General features: G+C 62.1%; 1 protein-coding gene across 13 annotated transcripts in view; it reads right to left on the bottom strand.

Annotated features, from left to right (window-relative positions):
* The window catches only part of Espn (espin), a 28,489-nt gene that overhangs the window by 7,022 nt on the left and 3,877 nt on the right, over nt 1-17,590 (bottom strand). For 4 of the 13 annotated variants that reach the window (XM_087214379.1, XM_087214384.1, XM_004863717.3 and 1 more), the window contains exons 3-11: nt 9,800-9,986; nt 9,543-9,725; nt 9,200-9,331; nt 6,932-7,133; nt 5,887-6,161; nt 3,452-3,613; nt 3,160-3,358; nt 1,242-1,268; nt 42-187 (exon numbers count right to left, since the gene is read on the bottom strand). In XM_087214379.1, coding sequence (XP_087070505.1) covers nt 42-187; nt 1,242-1,268; nt 3,160-3,358; nt 3,452-3,613; nt 5,887-6,161; nt 6,932-7,133; nt 9,200-9,331; nt 9,543-9,725; nt 9,800-9,986 — 1,513 coding nt within the window. The other 9 variants (XM_087214381.1, XM_087214386.1, XM_021243377.2 and 6 more) reach the window with 6 other exon arrangements.

The raw sequence follows: 17,590 nt of genomic DNA, 5'->3' as shown, positions 1-17,590 counted from the left end.
AAGCCCTGGGAGCCGGGGCAGGGCACCTGCCTGCCTCCTACCTGGGAGGCCGGCTGCCCGCTGCCTGAGAACACTGTAGTCAGCCCCTTGCTCTGCGGTGTGGGCTTCAGGCTCTTGCCTGCCTTGATCTCAGCCAGTAGCTCCGAGTTGTCACCCGTCGGGGACATCATGTTGAAAGACTTGGTGCCTGCCATGGGACAAGGGTTGATGGTTGGGGCCAGTATCCCCACTGCCCCCCTGAAAACCCCTTTCCAAGTCAGGATGCGCGGGGCTCAGAGGCAGCTCTCCAGATCCTAGGGCACCTCTGAGGGACCCAGAGGGGAGCTCTCAGCTCCCAGCCCGCAGTGCCCCACCTCACACCCTACTCACAGTGTGTAGAGCCCCTGCCTGGAGGCCCCTGGGAGTTCATGGTGGCTCTTGGGCTGGCCCTGGGACTCCAGCATATGTATCCGCCCAGCCACTGACTGCCCAGCTCCAAAACACTACCTGGGGCGTCACTTGACCTTTGTCCCCAGCCCTGGCTCTGCCCTACCAGGGTGGAGTCTCCCTGGATCAGCATAGCCCGTGACCGTTGGACCTCACTGACTGGGGGTTCTGTGGTCACACAGACTCAGGGCCCTGGAGTGGCAACACCCAGCCAAGTCCTCCCCGTGCCCACCCCCCAGACAGACGAGCAAACACACTGACTGCCAGTGGGGAGCACACGTATGGCAAAGCACTGCTCAGTTCTGGGGGACCCAGGAAAGAGGCGCTTATGAGGGACACAGGAGAGGGCAGCCAGGAAGAAGCGTCAGGCGGACGGCATGCAAATGCCAGCAGATTTTGCATTTTCCGATGCAGCTGGCAGAGGTGAATGGGGATGGGGGGGCTGGTTTTGGAGCCCTGAGGAAAAGGTCGGGTCTGAGGAGCAGGGAAGAAGAAAACGGCCCCAAAGCTCTTGGATGCCCAGGCTGGGGATGCCACAGTGTGTCACAGGGAGAGGAAAGGGGGACAGTATGTGGCTGCCTCACTCTTCAGGCAAAGCTGTCAGCCAGGCGCAAAATGCTGTGCATGTATGTGGTGGGGGTGGGGCACGAGGAGAGGAGTCAGATGCAGGGGCCCCTGGCCTGCTGGCCCCTGGCCTGCCCTTTCCTCAAGTCCTGGCCCCTGCTGCTGCGTTTTCCCGGAGAGCGGAGAGCGAGCCAGGCTTCTCCCCACCCCCACCCAGCCTCAGCCCCAGCTGAGCGCGAGCAGCTACTCACTCTTCCTGTGTCTCAGGACTCTCACTGCTAGGAACCGAGAGGAGAGAAGTGACCATGAAGTGAGGAGTGAGGGCCCCGGATGAGACGGGGCAGCAGGGCACAGCCAGAGGGCCAGGGAGGACAGGAGGGGGAGGAGAGAGGAGCTGTTCTGATCCTGTGACCCTGGCTCCGGCTACCCTGGGGCCCCATGAGAGTGGTCTGTCCGGGACCCAGAGGGCTACACAGGGCTGCCACTGGCCCTGTCCCCTTTGCAAATACCTCCACTTAGGCACGGGATTGGGCTAGGAGGGGGCTTCTGGAGGCTCGGCTGGGGCGCGTGTGCTACCACCGACTCCTAGTCAGGGAAATGCAGCCACACACAGGACCCCAGTGCCGAGTGGCCCGGCCCGGGACAGGCTGGTATGGGAAGGAGGTGGGGTAGAAGAAAGAAAAGAGAAAAGAAAGAAGGAAATCATAACTAAAAAATGGTACTTTTAAGAAGACTGCAGTTTCCAGAAGCCATTGAAGTTACCCAAGGTGATCACTCCTGGGGTTAAGTTCAGACCCCTTCCCTACCAAGCCTAGCACACCAGAAATTCCTCAGGAACACTAAACATTCTTTTTTTTTTGGTACCAGGGATCGAACTCGGGTCCTTGTGCTTGCACAGCAGGCGGCAAAACCACTGAGCTAAATCCCCAGCCCTGGATTCTTAAAGTGGCTCTGCAGAGACAGTGAGGAACAGGAGCCTGATCCAAGATAAAGGAGCAGGTTGAACAAACCCAAGGAATGTTCAGATTACCTAAAACACAAAACGCAAAACATGCCCATACCTGTAGAACGGGCTAATACCCTTCTGAAGGCTGGGTCACGTTTTCCTGGGCTTTTCCACCCTTTCAAAAGAGTTATTTATTTATTTATTGGTACCAGGGATCGAACTCCGGACCTTGCGCTTGTGAGGCAGGCTGCGGCACCACTGAGCTAAATCCCCAGCCCTCGAAAGAGTTATTAATGTTCCCAGCTCCCGACTATAGCAAGCCCCATTTCTCTGAGAGCCCGCACTCCATTCCTGAGTCCATCCTAAAACGTCTGCCTATCAGACCTGTCTCGTCCCATTCTAATGGGTCCTGGAAATTCTTCACCCATAACAGAAGTCAGTGAACCTGTTACAGAAGGGTGGGTTAGGTGTCTTATTTAACCTGGGACCCTCAGACCCAGCCCGGTGACAGCCAGGAGCACTGTCACCTTGGAGGTCTGTCTGGCAGGTCCGTGCCTCATCCTACCAAGGAGAAGCCCAGGAGCCCTGGTCACCAATCTAGCTTTTAAAAAAGAATGCCCAAACTTGGGTGTCGTAGCACATAATTAATTCCAGCACTCTGGGAAGCTGAGGCAGGAGGGTTGCAAGTTTCAGCTCAACCTAGGCAACTCAATGAGACTGTCTCAAAAAATAACAAGGGGCTGAAGATGTAGCTCACTGTGGAAGACTCTGGTTCAATCCCCAGTAAAGGGGAAAAAAAGTTCAGGGGATTCAACAGAACGCCCCACCCCCACCCCCCGCTCCCCGCCAGGCCCTGGCTAGCCCAGGACGCTGGCACGATCAGGCAAAGAATTCCTTCGACTTTGGAAGAGAAAGAGCTGGGAAAGGACAGCCTGAGGACAGAACAGGTGGGAAGGCAGCCTGCCAGCTGTCGGTCCCCTGGCACCCAGGGCCACTCAGAGCCCCCTGTTCATCCCAACACCGGCCTGGGAGCTTGGAGGCCCGCGCCCTAAGGGACAGGCCCAGAGCCCAGTTAAGGCCGAGCCCTCCCTGGGCCAGGGGCGCAGGAGGAAGCAGGAGAGGAGGAGGAAGGACCCGGGCGTCCCCAGCTGGGGAGGAGACGGGTCTAGACTGCCCTCCCCCTCGGGCTGGCGCCGCCCCCACCCTCGCCCGCCCCCACTCACTGCCGGTGGAAGAGGAGGAGCGGCGCTGCCCGCAGCCCGGGCCCGCACCCTCGAGGGGCAGAGGCGGGGCGGGCGGTGGCGAGCTCAGGGCCTCGGGCAGAGGCGGGGCGGGCGGTGGCGGTGGAAGATCCCTGGACGCCTTGGGGTTGGGGTCCGCAGCGCAGCCGTTGTGCACGTGGTTCCCGGGGAGCAGAGACGTCTGCGGGGGAGCAGAGGGCCCGGCGAATGAGGCACAGGATGCGGGGCCGGGTCCCGGGCGGGGGGCGGCGGGCGAGGGCTTGCGGGCGCGCACCTCCTCGCTGTGCGCCATGCCCGGGCGCGCGGCCGGGGGCTCGGCGGGGCGGAGGCCCAGCTGGCGGTAGTAGTCCCCCGTGGTGGGCTGCTTGCTGAAGGAGCGGGGCTTGCGACCAGAGTCCTGCCTGCGCAGCCCGTGGGGGCCGTCGGGCGAGCCGGGCTGCGGGAGGACAGCGGGCAATGGGCTTGGACGCGAGTCCCCCAGGCCTCCCTGCCTGGGTGGCGGTCTCCCCGGGGTCGCAGCCAGCGGCCGTCGAGCGGGGCAGCTGACCGGGCCCTAGACCCCCATGGTCTCAGGGCAGCACAGGGCGAGGGTCACCGGCCCTGTGTCCCGGGTGCGGGGCGGGCTCGGCCCCGGGCCCCCGCGGGGAGGAGTACTGGGCGAGCGCCAAGGAAGGCACCAGGCCCCCTCGGAGGCCAAAAGGGGCGGGCCCAGGGGCGGGGTGCCCCGCCCGGACGCCAGGGGGAGCAGGAGAAGGGGCAGCTCCCCCAAGGCCTGGCTGCACCCGCGCCCGGTCACCCGCGGGCCCCCCCGGGCTCCCCAGCTGTGTCCAGCGGGCTCTGGGCGCGAGGGAGCCCGGCGGAGCTTCCTAAGCTCCGCTCGCTGGCCCAGGACCCAGCCTCCTACCTGCTACCGTGCTGGTGGGCCCCGCTGTGCACCTGGCACGGGGGCGGCGCGGACCCGACACCTGCGTTACCTGATCCCTGGGCTCAGGTTTCCGCGCATCATCTCCGCCCGCGCGCCCGCCTATGGGCCCCGAGGCCTGACATCACCCGGGCCACTGGGCCCATTCCCGCCCCGCCGTCCTTCAAGATGCGCGGCCCCGCCCCTGTGTCCCTCTCCCTACGCAGGTCCTGAACACCACGACCTGCATTCACCCCTCCCCTGCTGCACGGGAGCCTAAGGGCCTGACCACCCCGTGCAGCCTCTCTTGTTCGCTGCTTCCGGGTCGCGCCCCTACCCATCCCCTGCTGCACTGGAAACCATTGCCGTCCGCGTAAGCGACACCAACACCCGCGCCCAAGCCTCCAGTTTCAGGGGCGGCCAGGCTGGCTCGGGTGACAGCACAGCATCCGCCCGGTCGCCGCTGCCCCCCTCCCAGCCCAGCGCCGGGATAGCGAGCGAGGTGGTGAGGCCAAAGGCCGAGTGACCGCGCGGGGCTGTGTCCTGTCCACCCCACAGCCTGTGTGTCCCCATGCTGGCCTCAGACCCTCCAGCACCGGGCCTGGCCAGGCTCACGTTGCAGGAAACGCGACCCGCTGGATTCGTTTTTCTGGGCCAGCCGGCCCCCTGCAGCCCAGGAGATGCCGTGACCAGGACCCTGCTCCCTCCCATAGTCTGGGCACTGTGCTGGGGGCGCAGTGGCACAAAGGGCCCTTTGTGGAGAAGATCGGAGCCTGCAGCTCGGCACGCACGCACCTCGGAGGGGCGGCAGGAGGACCGGGCAACTTGCAGCCTGGGCTCACCAGTGGGGAGTGGGTGCTGGCCAGGTAGCTTGTTTCCTGGCTGTCAGTCCGGCTGCATGCTGAGGCCTGGGAAATTGAGCTGTGCCCAGGAAGCCCCCTCTGCCTCCTCCAAAGATGGAGGGAGCCTCTGCTGTGTAGTCTGGGACTAGCTGGAGCCTCGGAGGGAGGCTCAGTTCCTGCCCAGGCCTCCCCACCCCATGGCATTGTGACCGAGTCACCTGTGCAAACACCACCCGCTCCACCCTGTGGCGGCCGGCCTTGTTCTAGGGAATTACAGGGTCTGCACTGCAGCAGGACCCTAGGTGGCAGCTGCCACTGCACACCTGGACACCCGTGATCTCAGCTGCGCCCCCCCAGACCTGCTCTGTCCCTTTGGCCAATGTTCCGGTGCTGCCTCGGTCTCCACGTCTAGGAGTCCCAGTGCTGCCCTGACCTGACTTCCATCCCCTCCGCCACCCCAAGGCCTCAGGAGCCAACTGGCTGATCGCCCTACACTTTCGCTCATTGTGCCCCAAGGGCTGGCCCCACCCACAGGTGCCCAGCTCAGCAATGGCTCCTCCACCCATGGGTGCTCAAGCCCCAAGCCCGAGCCATCCTTGCTTCCCTGCCCTCAGCCCCCTCTGCCACCAGGTGCCACGTCTGCCAGTGTCCACTCAGCTTCCTCCCCCTCCCCTTGGTGCCATTCCACTTGAGCCCAGGGCTTTGGGCATGCATGTGTCTGCAGAAGGACAGCCTACATGTGTCCTGTCAGCTCCTCACAACCCTGTTGCCCCTTGAGAGGTGGTGCAGACCCAGCTCCTGGCATGGCATGGCCATCTGGGTCTTCATTCCTTCAGCTACAACTCCCCACTTGGGCGGCAGCTTTGTCTAACCTCCTGCACCCCTGGAGCTGCCAGGAGCTTGGGGCCAGGGACACCGTCTGCACCCAGGAACCAGGCCACTTCCCCTCAGGCCGGGGCTTGCTACCTCCTTCCTGAGGGTCTCGGTCTCCACGTGGCGGAGCTTGCTCTTGGTCTGCATGTAGATGTCAGCTGCCTGCAGGCCCGACGATGGGGGCTTGGGAGCCGGGTAGCCTGGTGGGGGTGGGGGCAGCTGACTGCCTGGGGGTGGTGGTGGTGGAGGGAAGCTAGGGGGTGGCGGTGGAGGTGCAGGCTTCCCCGTCTTGCTTGGAGGCAGGCCCAGCTCTGGGTTCAGCATGTCCATGTAGCTCTGTATGTCTACAGCCCTTGCACCCGGAAGCCCTGGGGAGGCAGGCGGGAAGCAGGTTGGGGAGTTTGCAGAGGCTGTCGCTGGGGACCAAGCCTCCCCAGCCACCCAGAGGCAAGGCTGGCTCAGGAGTGCTCCCTGGCAAAGCTCACCGTGGCCTCTGGCAGTGCCCACTGGTCCCTCCCTCCCAGCCCGATTCTCTGGGCAGAGGATGTGCACAGGCTCAGAGGGGAAGTGCCAGGGGCTTGGGCTCCAGGCGAAGCCTGTAGGACAGCCCCACCAGGACAGGGCCAGCGGCTCTTCCCAGCAGGTGGTAGGAGTCTGATGGCCACACCCAGCCTTTGCAGAGCACCCCGCCAGCTCTGCAGTGGGGACCAGGCACTGCAGGTGGGTGGACTTCTGTGCTCAGGGTGTGGCCAGTGTGTACACACAGCCCTGAGGGCTTGTGCACTTGTCATATTTGTGCACGTGATTCTTTGCATTGGTGAAGTGCATGTGTTGGTCTCTACCGACACATTGTGTGTGTGTGTGCATGTTCATCGTATGGAAACAGAGTTGTTTGCTGGTGTGTGATGTATGTGTATCTGCACCAGCCTGTGTGTGTCTAAGCATCCCTTCTGCACATGTGCAAGTGTGCATGTCTAAGTGTGGGTAGGTGAGAACAACGAATTGTGTGCACATGGGTTTTGTGGGGAAAGTGTACACATATGTGTACATGTATGTGTGGTGCGCAAACAAGCACTGTGTTTACAGTGCTGGCTTCGGCTCTGCTTTCCTCCTCACTCTTCCCGCCCAGCCCACTCACCACCAGGAGGCTGCCGGCCCTTGAGGCTGGAGTGGCTGGAGGAGCAGGAGTCGTAGTTGGAGAGGGTGCTGGTGGGTGAGCTGAGGTCAACGTTGGGCCGGTGCACAGACACGGTGGTGTTGGGTGAGGACATGCCCGAGTCGGGCTGCCTGGCCTCCAGCTCAGTGGACGGGTCCCGGGACAGCACATGGTGCTCCACGCTCTGTGCGGAAGGCAGGGAGGATGTGAGGGTAGCCAGGCCCCAGTCCGTGCTCCATGAGCTGAGGTCCTGCTCAGGCCAACTTGGGCTGAGGCCCTGGTGAACCTGCTTCCCTCTCTCCAAGTCCCTTTCCCCATTGTGGAGGGGCTCAGGCTCTCAGGCTGGGGTTCCAGCCCAACCCCCAGCAGCTGGACCGAAGGCCCCAACCCCTTCCCACTCTAGAGGGAGGAGACCTGCTGGGAGGAAGGGGCCTGGGCTACACCTAGGAGACAAGAGCCACGTGCCAGTGTCTCAGAATGGGCAGGGGCCTGAGCTCCTGTGCATGCAGGTGGGGGCTCAGGGCCGAGCTGGGGTCAGGAGGGGACAGGATGGCTCATCCCTGGCACCTGGCTGAAACCCTGTCGACTTACCTGACCTGCCAGCTCCCAACACCAGCCCAGCCCATCTTCTGATGAGGGTGGGGGGTGGGGTCGGCCCAGCTCAGCTGAGATGAGCAGCTCCAGCTCAGACTGCCAAGCCTGTCACCCTCCCTTTCTCCCCCCCACGTCTGTTGCCTCCTGGTGGGGACAGGGCTGGGGTGGGGGCCCTGCTTACGTTGCCCATGGCGTCCCTGCTGCCTGCAAGTCCGATCGCTGCTCCGCTGCCTCCTGCCCAGAACGACTCCTCCCTGCCAGGTGCCCCTCCCTGCCTGAGAAGTGTCACAGGCCCCCTGGGATAAGAAGGCAGGCCTGGCACCAGGTAACGGCAAAGCAGCCATGCTCATTGGCCCTGTAATTAGGGACTCCTTGGGAGTGTTTGCCTTTTCTGGGCCAGCATCCTTGGTGGCTCAGAGCTGACACTGCTGATCCTCAGCCTGCCTGGATGAGGGGCCCAACCCTGCTGCTGCCCCACAAGCCACAGGGAGCCCAGGCGACACAGGCAGCATGAGAGTGCTCTTGTCTTGGCTGGTATGAGTAGGCACCAAGGGCACCCAGCCCTGACCCTGGTGGGCCATAGTTGTTGACGCAGGCTGACCAGGCTGCGACAGTGGTTTTAGATGTCTTTTCCCCCACTGCTAGTGTGACCTTGGGCACATGAGTGTCTTCACCTATAAATGTGAAGAATGGTATTACCTGCCCAGTACATGGCAAAAAGATTATGATTTTTTGATATAGGCTGGCCTCAAACTTGTGTTGATCCTCCAGCTCAACCTCCCAAGTGCTGAGATGTCAGGCGTGCACCACTATGCCTGGCTTCACAAGAGTTAGGAAGTGAAGCACCAGGACTTGGGGCCCAGTAAACATCACAGGTGTAAACAACTCATACTACAGTGAAGATGGACTCAGGCTATACCTGCCAGAGGCAGAATTGGACAAATGGGCTGGCGGGGTTTCAGAAGGGACTGGTAGGGCCCACAGTGGAGAGACTCAGGGAAGGAAGCAGCTTCTGGTGCAGAAAGGCCCTTCAGTCCACTGCTGCTTGTTGGCCCAGGGATAGTGTGCTCACTACTTGCGGGGCCACCTTCATTGTAGGGGGGCTCTCTGGGGGACTTTGTTCCCCAGTCCCCCTGCGTGTCTGACCCCAGGCTCACATATTCTTCAGATTGCTGAATGGGGGTCACCACAGTGCACTGCTGTGCATCCAGCATGAGATAATCCCCAAGCATCACACAGGCTCCCAGATATGGATTCACTGCCAAGTGAACAAGCAGGAGGGGTAACGGCCAAGACAGGGAAGTCCTGCCCAGGCCTTGCCATCTGGCTTCACCACTTACTGGCTGTGTGCCCTCGGGCCTCCAGGAATTTCAGTTTACCCATCTGTGAATGGGGGCACTAGGGCCACCCCCTGCAGGGTGGCTGTGGGCGTTCCGCGTGCCTGCCTGGGTGGGCAGGTGAACTCCGGCCTCCTCACCTCTCCAGCCGGTCTCTTATCCTGAGGGCTCCGGTCCTCCCGGGCCTCCTTCCCTACAGCCCCGTGTCACCCTGGTCCGGGGCTTCACACCCTGAACCTGTTTCTTCCTTGGTAAAGGGTAAGACATCACCCTGGGGGGAGAGCGAAAGATCAGGCCACCGAGCTGCGTCTGGTCGTACCAGGTTCTCCACGGTGCGCAAGTAGCGAGTGCAGTGGCTGTGGCCATTGAAGTCCGACAGGTCGGCGGCCGTGTACCCGTCACGGTCGCGGACGTCCAGTTCCGCGCCGTTCACTACCAGGATCTGGCAGCACTGCGGGGTTGGCGGGGTGGGGATAGGTGAGGACCCGGGTTCGAGCGGGGCCTGGAGTCAGGGCGGGGTGTGCTGAGAGCACTGCTCCAGCAGAGGGCGCCCGCGCGCTGCCCCAGCGACCCGCCCACCCTGGGCCCGCCCCTTCCGGACCACACCCCTAGCTTTCCCGACCACGCCCGCCCCGAATGACCACTCCCCCTCCCCCGCCCACCTCCAGCTCCCCGTTCTCTGCGGCGTCATGCAGCGGGGTCCCGCCGCACAGGTCAGTCGAGATCTCGCCGCCGTGCAGCAGAAGCCAGCTGAGCACTTTGGCGTGGCCGCGGCTCGCAGCGAAGTGCATGGCGGTGGCGCCGTCCTTGTCCTGCTCCGCCAGGCTCACGTCCGTGCAGCTCACCTGTGCGCGAGGGCAGGGCTAGGCGCCAGGAGCCTGGGCCCGGCCCCGCCGCCCTGCCCTGCCCTCCCGCTCACCAGCCACACGATGACTGGGGCGTGGCCCATCTGCGCCGCGGCGTGCAGCGGGGTCATGCCATCCTGGGCGCGCGCGTGCGGATCCGCGCCGCACTGCTGCACCAGGTACTGCGTCACCTCCAGGTGGCCCTCTTGGCACGCCAGGTACAGGGGCGTGGCACCGTTCTTGGTTTGGGCCTTCACTCCCCTGTGGAGACGCAGCGTGCCGGGCTCTCAGCGCCTGCCGCCTCCAGAGCCTCCTTACACCCCTTGCCTCGAGCTGGGGGGCCCAGGGCCTGGGAGAGTGGGCTGGAGGGGGCCTCATCACCGTCTGTCCCGACGCCCTCTGGACCCCGGACCCCTGAGCTACCTCCCCAGCCCTTTTATTATTTTTGAGACAGGATCTTCTAAGTTGCCCAGGCTGGGGTCCTACTTGGGCACTCTCCTGCCTCAGCCTCCCAGAATGCTAAGATTACATACAGGTGTGCACAACCCTGCCCCGCCCCAGCAGCCTTTGTGTAAAATGCCGCACGCACATGGTGCCCTGACCTCGCCTATCTCCGCAGCCACGCGGCCGACTCACTCTGTGCTCTGTGCTCTGTGCTCTTGCTCACGTGTCCCTCCACCTGCAGTGCGCGCCCACCTTCCCCCTCAAGCCCAGGACAGACTCCTCCTTCACGAGGCCTCCCTTGATCTCCCCTGTTCGCCTCCTGCCGGGCCAGCTCAAGGGTGCCCTGCATGCTTGGTCACCGCCCTCCCAGCCTGGGGCTCTGAGTACTGCAGGGTGGCAGGGTTGCCAGGGAACATACAGGAAGCCCAGTGAGACCTGAACTTCAGCTGAACATCAAGTAATGTTTTAACACATCTCAAATACCGCACGGGATGTACTTACACTAAAACATTATTTATCTGAGATTCAGTTAATTGGACATTCTGGGTTTTGTCATTGTCACTAATCTAGGAACCATATGGAGTGGCCACCTGAAACAACTTCCTTGTGCTACGGTACCAGCAGGTGTTTTGGTTTTGTTACTGGGGTTGAATCAAACGGTGGTACATCCCCAGCCCTTTTTGTTTTATTTTGAGATAGGGTCTAAGTTGCCCAGGCTGGCCTTGAACTTGCAGTCCTCCTGCCCCAGCCTCCCGAGGAGCTAGGATTGTAGGTGTGCACCATCACGCCTGGCAGGCCCGTCCTGTTTTGGGGTTGGGTGGGGTGCTGAGATTTGAGCCCAGGGCTTTGCACATCTAGGCAGGCGCTGTGCAGAGCACGGACCCAGCCCCAAGGGTGGGGTGTTGCTGTGGACCCCAGAAGCTGGCCAGGCCACCGGGCTGCCGGAAGTGGGCCTCCGGGTGTAGTTACCACAATAGACCACGAGGGGGAGCCACACTCTGCCACGACCCAGGAGCTAACTGTCCTCGAGTCTAACCTCCAGGTGCCAGCTGCGACCTGCTGTGTTCCGATCAGCCCTGGGCCCCCGGGAGTGCAGTTCTTCACATCCTCACCCCCAGATGCCCCCTGTGTCTCTCCACGCGTCACATCAGGCACACGGGCCACCCCCATCAGCCGGCCGGGCCCTCTCTCCTCACCACTCAGCCTGAGCCCCTCCATCTATTACTCCTCTCCTGGCCCAAAGCCTCTGCTCTCCGCACACTTCCTGTCCCTGGAGTCCGTGGCCCTCTGGGCTCTCTGCCCTCCTCGGCTTAGGCATCGCCCCCGGCACGCGGAGCTGCTGTTTGGGGGGGGGGGCTGAAGCTGAAGGGATGCTGGAGTGGGGGAGTGGGTGCTGTCCAGGCCGCCCCTCGGCCCCCCGCCCACCCGTGCTGAGCGGAGTGGGCAGGTGGGAGACCCAGCCACAAGTCCCTCCTCTGATCCATGCTGGCCTGAGGCGGCCTTGCCCCGCATTGCTCCTGCTGCTGCGCAGAAACAGCTGCTGAATATTTCATAGCCCACACGCAGCAGCCTGAATTATTCACTGTGCCACCAAGGCACGAGGGAGTGCCGGGATCCTGGAGATCAGAGGCGGAGGGAGGGGCAGCCACAGAGTGCTCTCTGGGGGCCCAAGGCAGTGCACTGAACAGGGGCCAGCCCTGCCCCCAGGACCCCCTGTCTGGCGGGCAGCCGTCACCAAGGGGCGCACAGCCTGAGAGGAGCTGTACAGCAGTGGTCTCTGCACGGCTGCCCGCCACTCCCAGGGGTCCTGGCACGCAGCAAACGTTCCTGTATTTCCACCTCTGCACTCCTGGCCCCTAGAGTCGGAGGAGGCCCCAGGACAGGGGTCCCCCCTGAAAAGGGGGACCAACCTTGTCATTCTCTGGCTTGGCCTCAAGGCTCCCTCCCACCCACTGGGGAAGAGGACAAAAATACAGTAAGTAGGGCAGAGATTTAGCTCAGTGGGGCCGAGCCTGCCTCGAAAGCAAAAGGTCCTGAGTTCGATCCTCAGTACCCAAAAAAAATACGGTAAGTATAAGGCGCATCTCTCCTGTGCCTGGAGAGATAAATGAGTAACAGCAGTAATAAAAAGAGTAACAGTAATGAGAGCGGCCACTATTTGGGGGCTGATTTCTCATTCTGAGCACTGTGATATGCACAATACCCTTCCTCTCTCCTCTGATCTTGGAAGGGCCTTGCAGGGTAAGTGTTGCCCTTGCTCCTCTTTCATAGGCGAGGAGACTGAGGCACAGGGGACTGAGATGGCTTGACATGAAACAGGCAGAGCCACAATGTGAGCCCAGGTCTGCGGGGCTGCCGTGTCCACAGTGCTTCAGCTGTCTGTCTGTCTGTCTGCCGCGCACAGCCAAACCACACTGGCCCCTGCAGAGCTCACTGCAGGAAGCTCAGGGTCAGGACGGGGCCCTACAGGAGGCCCGGCTCTGGGCTGGGACCTGGTGTGAGTGCCACACCCCAGGCTGTGCCCAAGTGTCTCTTCTTGTCCCTTCCTCCCTCAGCCCAACCGAGACATGACCCCGGCAGGACCAGCCAGGAGGGGCCCGCTGCTGGCCCGGGCTGTCCCAGCAAAGCCAGGCACCATTTCTGCCCGGAGGACGCTGCCTTCGGGGCCACTGACCTCCAGCCCATCTGTTCCTGTCCTGACCACAGCAGCAGCCGCAGGACCGAGCCCCTGCCCCGTCCCAGCCTCTGCTCTCTGCCTCCCTCCAACTCGCTGTGCACAGGGCTCTTTACCCTCCCCAGCCTCAGTTTCCGCCAGGGTAAATGGGCACAACATGGTCTGGCCTCTCTGTGTCCACGTGGAGAGCGGAATGAATGTGGCCCCAGCTGTGGCTGCATCCCACCCTCCAGGGCCATCCATGTCCCGACGCCATTGCCTGAGTCACCACCTCCATCTCTCCAGCTCCCTGACCGCTCCCTCCTCAGCCCCTGCTCCTCCGGGTCCCTGAACTCAGCCTCTGCTGTGGCCCTGACCCCCGCCTGACTCCAGAAGCGGACGTGCCCAGGGTCACCTCTCCTGGGATCCGAGGCCAGTGGCTTACCTGGTGCTGCTCCCCGCCTCTCCGTCCTCTCCCTCCTGCCCGGCTGCACTATCATGTGTGTCTGTGCACAGAGCTTCTCCAACTCTGCTTGCTGTGATCAGATCTCTTTTCTCTCCTTTGAACACTTCACTTCAGTCAAGGACACCTCACTGTCCCCCTTTTATATGCTGGGGACTGAACACCTGTCTTTCGCCTGTGAGGCATGGACTCTACCTGGAAGCTGTGCCGCTAAATAGCTCCCATCTTCATCTTGACCCCAAACTCTGGAGTCATCAAAGACTCCTGACCCAAGGCCTTGTGGGTCTGAGGCTTCCTGGCCTTTACGGTTTACTCCTAGAGGTCCCTCCAAAGCCTCACGTGCTCAGAGGCAGGGTTTTTGGAAAGTGATTAGATCTTAGGGACCTACAGCTGATTTGCTGTTAGGAGGTGGGTCTGGTCAGAAAGGGTGGGTCCCTGGGTCTGGCCTGGCCTCCTCCTCCCTTGACACTGTTTCCTGACCACCATGCCAAGAGCAATTTTTCTTCCACCAGGCCCGTCTGCTGTGGGGCCCTGCCCTGGAGCCAGTGGGCGATGGACTGAACTGCTACAAACGGAGCCAAAATCAACCTCCACAAGGAAAGCAACTAAGACACTGCTGTGATCACAAAACTCACATGCTTTTCTTCCTCCTCTTGGGAAAAAAGATGATATGGACAAACTGTAACTATTAAGCAAGTCACCCTGATTGTACAACAAGAACACAGAATGTCTGTCAGGGAGCGCTGGAGATCTCTGTCCACGTTTGTGCCAGCTTGTTGTTCACGCTTGCTGGCCCAAGGAACAAGAGGTGACCTTTCCACCCCCAGAATCAGACTCGGGTCAAAGAGCAACATTTCCAGCGGGGGGCCTGCTTCCAGTCACTTCTACCCCTGGGGGGGCAAGAGGCCCGATGCCCCCAGGACAAATCTCCTGCTGCCAGAGGCTGAATCCCTCTTGGTTATCTTGGAAGATACCCAATCAGGCTTAGTCCAGGGAAAACAGCGATGTTGTTTTTCCAGTATCAGGGATCGAACTCAGGACCTTGCGCTTGAGCTAAATCCCCAGCCCAAATAGCGATGTTTTGAGGAAGGTTCTAAACACCCACTCTCAGCTCCTCCAAGAGGCCTCCCTGACCCCTCAGGGGGAGAATCGAGAATCACGCCAGTGCTCGCTGTTTCTCCTGAACTCTCTCTCCCTGGTCCCCGTCATTCTCTGGGCGCACATCAGAGGCTGCCACTGTGCTGAGCACACAGGGACCGGAAAGCAGCAGGCTCCTCGTTCATTCAGCAACAGTCCATGCCATGTGTCAGGCGCAGGACCGGGCTGAGGGGAAAGTCTCTGTCTTCAGCAGTCAGGGGCAGACAGTTGGAAAACACACAGAGGCACCAAGAACGCGCTGCCAGCTGAGGAGCAGGGATGGAGGCAGAGGGGCGAGCGTGTTGTGGAGTGGGGTAGAGTCTGTTCAGGCTTGGGGTGGCTCCGCTGAGAAGGTGGGACCCCAGCAGACCAGGAGGAGGAGGGCAGGGGCAGCCTGGGTTTCAAGGGAGGCAGAGGGAGTGGCACTAGGCCAGGGCAGAGGGAGGAAGGAAGCTGAGAGGGCAGAGGACCTGAAACAGCAGGCAGCCTTAGGGCTTCATGGTGCTGCTGCTGCTGATAATCATGGAGCGCTTTCTGACACAGGGTCTTGTTCTGGCCACTGGCTTTCCTAGGATGTCCCAGCACAAGCCCCACCCCAGGCCCTGCTGCCCAGGTGACCTCTGCAGACCCAAGGACAGCCTGGGGGGTGATGAAGAATGCATGAGCAGTGCAGGCACAAACCCCTCAGGAAGAATGTCATCATTATATACAGCTAAAGTACCGATAAAGGTTTTGCTTCAAAAAAATAAAACGCACGGGCCCCAGCTGCCTGACAGAACAGGCACCCAGCAGGGAAGGGGCGGCCCTGCCCTGTGAGCCCCAGCCCGGGGGCTCCCCAGGGGTGAGAAGCCCCTTGTCCCCCAGTGGTCACTCCCTGCACCCTCTGGGCTCAGCCAGGCTTCAGCAGCCTTGGACTAAGGAAGTGGAAAAGGAAGATCCCCGGAGACCTGAGAGATGGGGCCTGTGCAGGGTGCGGAATGGACCCAGAGAGCCTGTGCAGTTTGCCCAAGGACACAGAGCGAGCCGGAGGTGCCCACAGCTGGTCGGCTGGCCTCTCAGTGATGCCCAGGGGTGTCTGTCAGCTGTGAGGTGGGACATCTGCCTCGTGCTGCTGCATGTCCAGGCTTGACGGCCAAGCCGGAGGTCTGGGCTGAGCCTGGGGCCCCCTCTTGCTGCTCAGGCCTCAGAACACCCAGCAGCCAACATGGCACAGGTGGCTCTGGCTCCAGAACCCTGGCACAGCCCCAGCCAGCTGCGGCCATCCCTTCCGCCTCCCAGGGTAAGGACCCTTTCTGCAGGGGCTTGGAGGGAGGGTCTCCCCTGGGGGAGCAGCCCCTGGGGTCACTGTGGCAAGTCCTTTGCTCCCGGGAAGATTCAGCCCAGTGGACCGGGACAGACTGGAGGGAGGAATGAGCTGGATCCTGCAATGTCCAGCCCAGCCTGACGCCCCCAGGCACAGCCCTGGCACTGGCTGGGCCTTCACGAGGCCGTCCAGCCTCCCTCGGGTGCCTCTGCACCTGGTCAGCACCGTGGCGGTGGCCGCCCAGCCTCCCTGGGTGGGATCAAGTTTCCCACCTGTAGGTACAGGCCTCCTTCCTCCCTTGCGGGCCAGGGAGAGAGCTGGGCCCTTGTGAATAATTCAGAGCTTCGCGGCAGGCCCAGAGGCTCACAAGAGCAGAGCCGGGTCTCTTCCCTCGCAGCTCCCAGCCCTGCATCCAGGCCTTGGGGAGCAATAGCCCCCCACACCCCAAGGCAGGATGCTCAGTGGCTGCAATAGCCCCCAGCCCCAGCTCGCAGCCGGCCCTCCTGCCTGAACCCAGCCTGGCAGCCACACAAAAGCATCTCCTTATCAGCAGTTCACAGGCCCTGCTGCCTGGGCTGGAGCCCAGGCCCTATCCACCTCCCTGAGATTCATGGCCGCTTCTGAGGGCTTCCCATACCTCCACCCAGGCGTCCAGCCTCAGGGTGGGCACGGGGCCCTGTCACACCTAGCACCTGGCAGGCCCAGCCAGAGCCTCGCCTAGGCCGGATCCCAGGCATGCTGGGCTGCCATCCCCAGCCTGGCCCTCTGGGTGTGCCTGGTGTGGTGGGAACAGCAGGAGAGCAAAGGCGCTCCCACTGTGTGACCCTCCCTGCCTAGGACCCTAGTGTCCTCTCCTTGAAGTGAGGGGCTAGGACTGATCATCAAAACTCACGCCATGGGGTAAGGACACGTCACAGACATGGCTGACAGGCTCCATGGAGTCTGGGCTGCAGCCTGGCTCTAACAACACCAGGTCGGACCCCTAGCTCAGAGTCTTTGGGGTCTCCCACTCTACACCCCTGACTTTGCCTGAGCAGAGCTCTCGCTTGGCCTGAGGCAGAGAATCCAGGACTGCGTCACTGCCCTGCCAAGGGGCTGTGACAGGGACTCTTCCTGGGTGGGCGGGGCACCTGCTGGGTCTCCCTCCAGTCCTCGGCCAGGAAGCTGGTGCCAGCCCCAGCCTACCCGGGCAGGGAGGACAGCGGGAGCCAGGCCTGGCGGGTCTCAGGGCCACGCCACCATGCGGCTAAACTGGACTCCAGCCTGCTCCCTGGTGGCGGGTGAGCCAGGTACCCTCAGGAAAGTGCCCAGGGCAGTCGGAGCCGCTCTCCTGGCAGCCGCTCTGAGTCCGGTCCATCTTGGGCACCCTCATCAACTGACAAGGCTGGAGCCCCATCGGGTCAGGTCCACCGGCATGGGGCTGGGCCACGTGTGCACCACGACCTCACTCAGCCCTCCCTCCCAGACTCCCGCTCACCCCTGCTCTGCCCCTTTGGGAGCCCCTTTCCTCCATATGGCCCCCTACCCTGGGAGCCCCCAGCCCAGCCACTCAGACCATGGGAGGTTTGGGAATCCCGTCCCCCGGTGGCAGTGAGAATGGGCTGAGGGCCCACAAGAAAGGAAGGCCACCTGCCCTGGGCCTGGCGTGAGGGCGAGCAGGAGAGCAGTTTTTCCTGAACTCTGCTGACAGCCATGGCTCCTCTCCTGCCTGACAGCAGAGCTCCTGCCTGGCCACCCCGTTTAGAACAGTCCGACACGATGGGCATGGTGGCGCACACCTGCAATTCCAGCACTTGGGAGGCTGAGGCAGGAGGATCCCAGAGAGTTCAAGGCCAGCCTGAACTACATAGCGAAAATCCTGTCTT

Source organism: Heterocephalus glaber, unplaced genomic scaffold (genome assembly GCF_053883595.1).
Source record: "Heterocephalus glaber isolate CG9 unplaced genomic scaffold, H.glaber_assembly_v1.0 deba00001447, whole genome shotgun sequence".
Classification (NCBI taxonomy): Eukaryota; Metazoa; Chordata; class Mammalia; order Rodentia; family Bathyergidae; genus Heterocephalus; species Heterocephalus glaber.
This window is presented reverse-complemented; position numbering and strand designations above follow the sequence as displayed.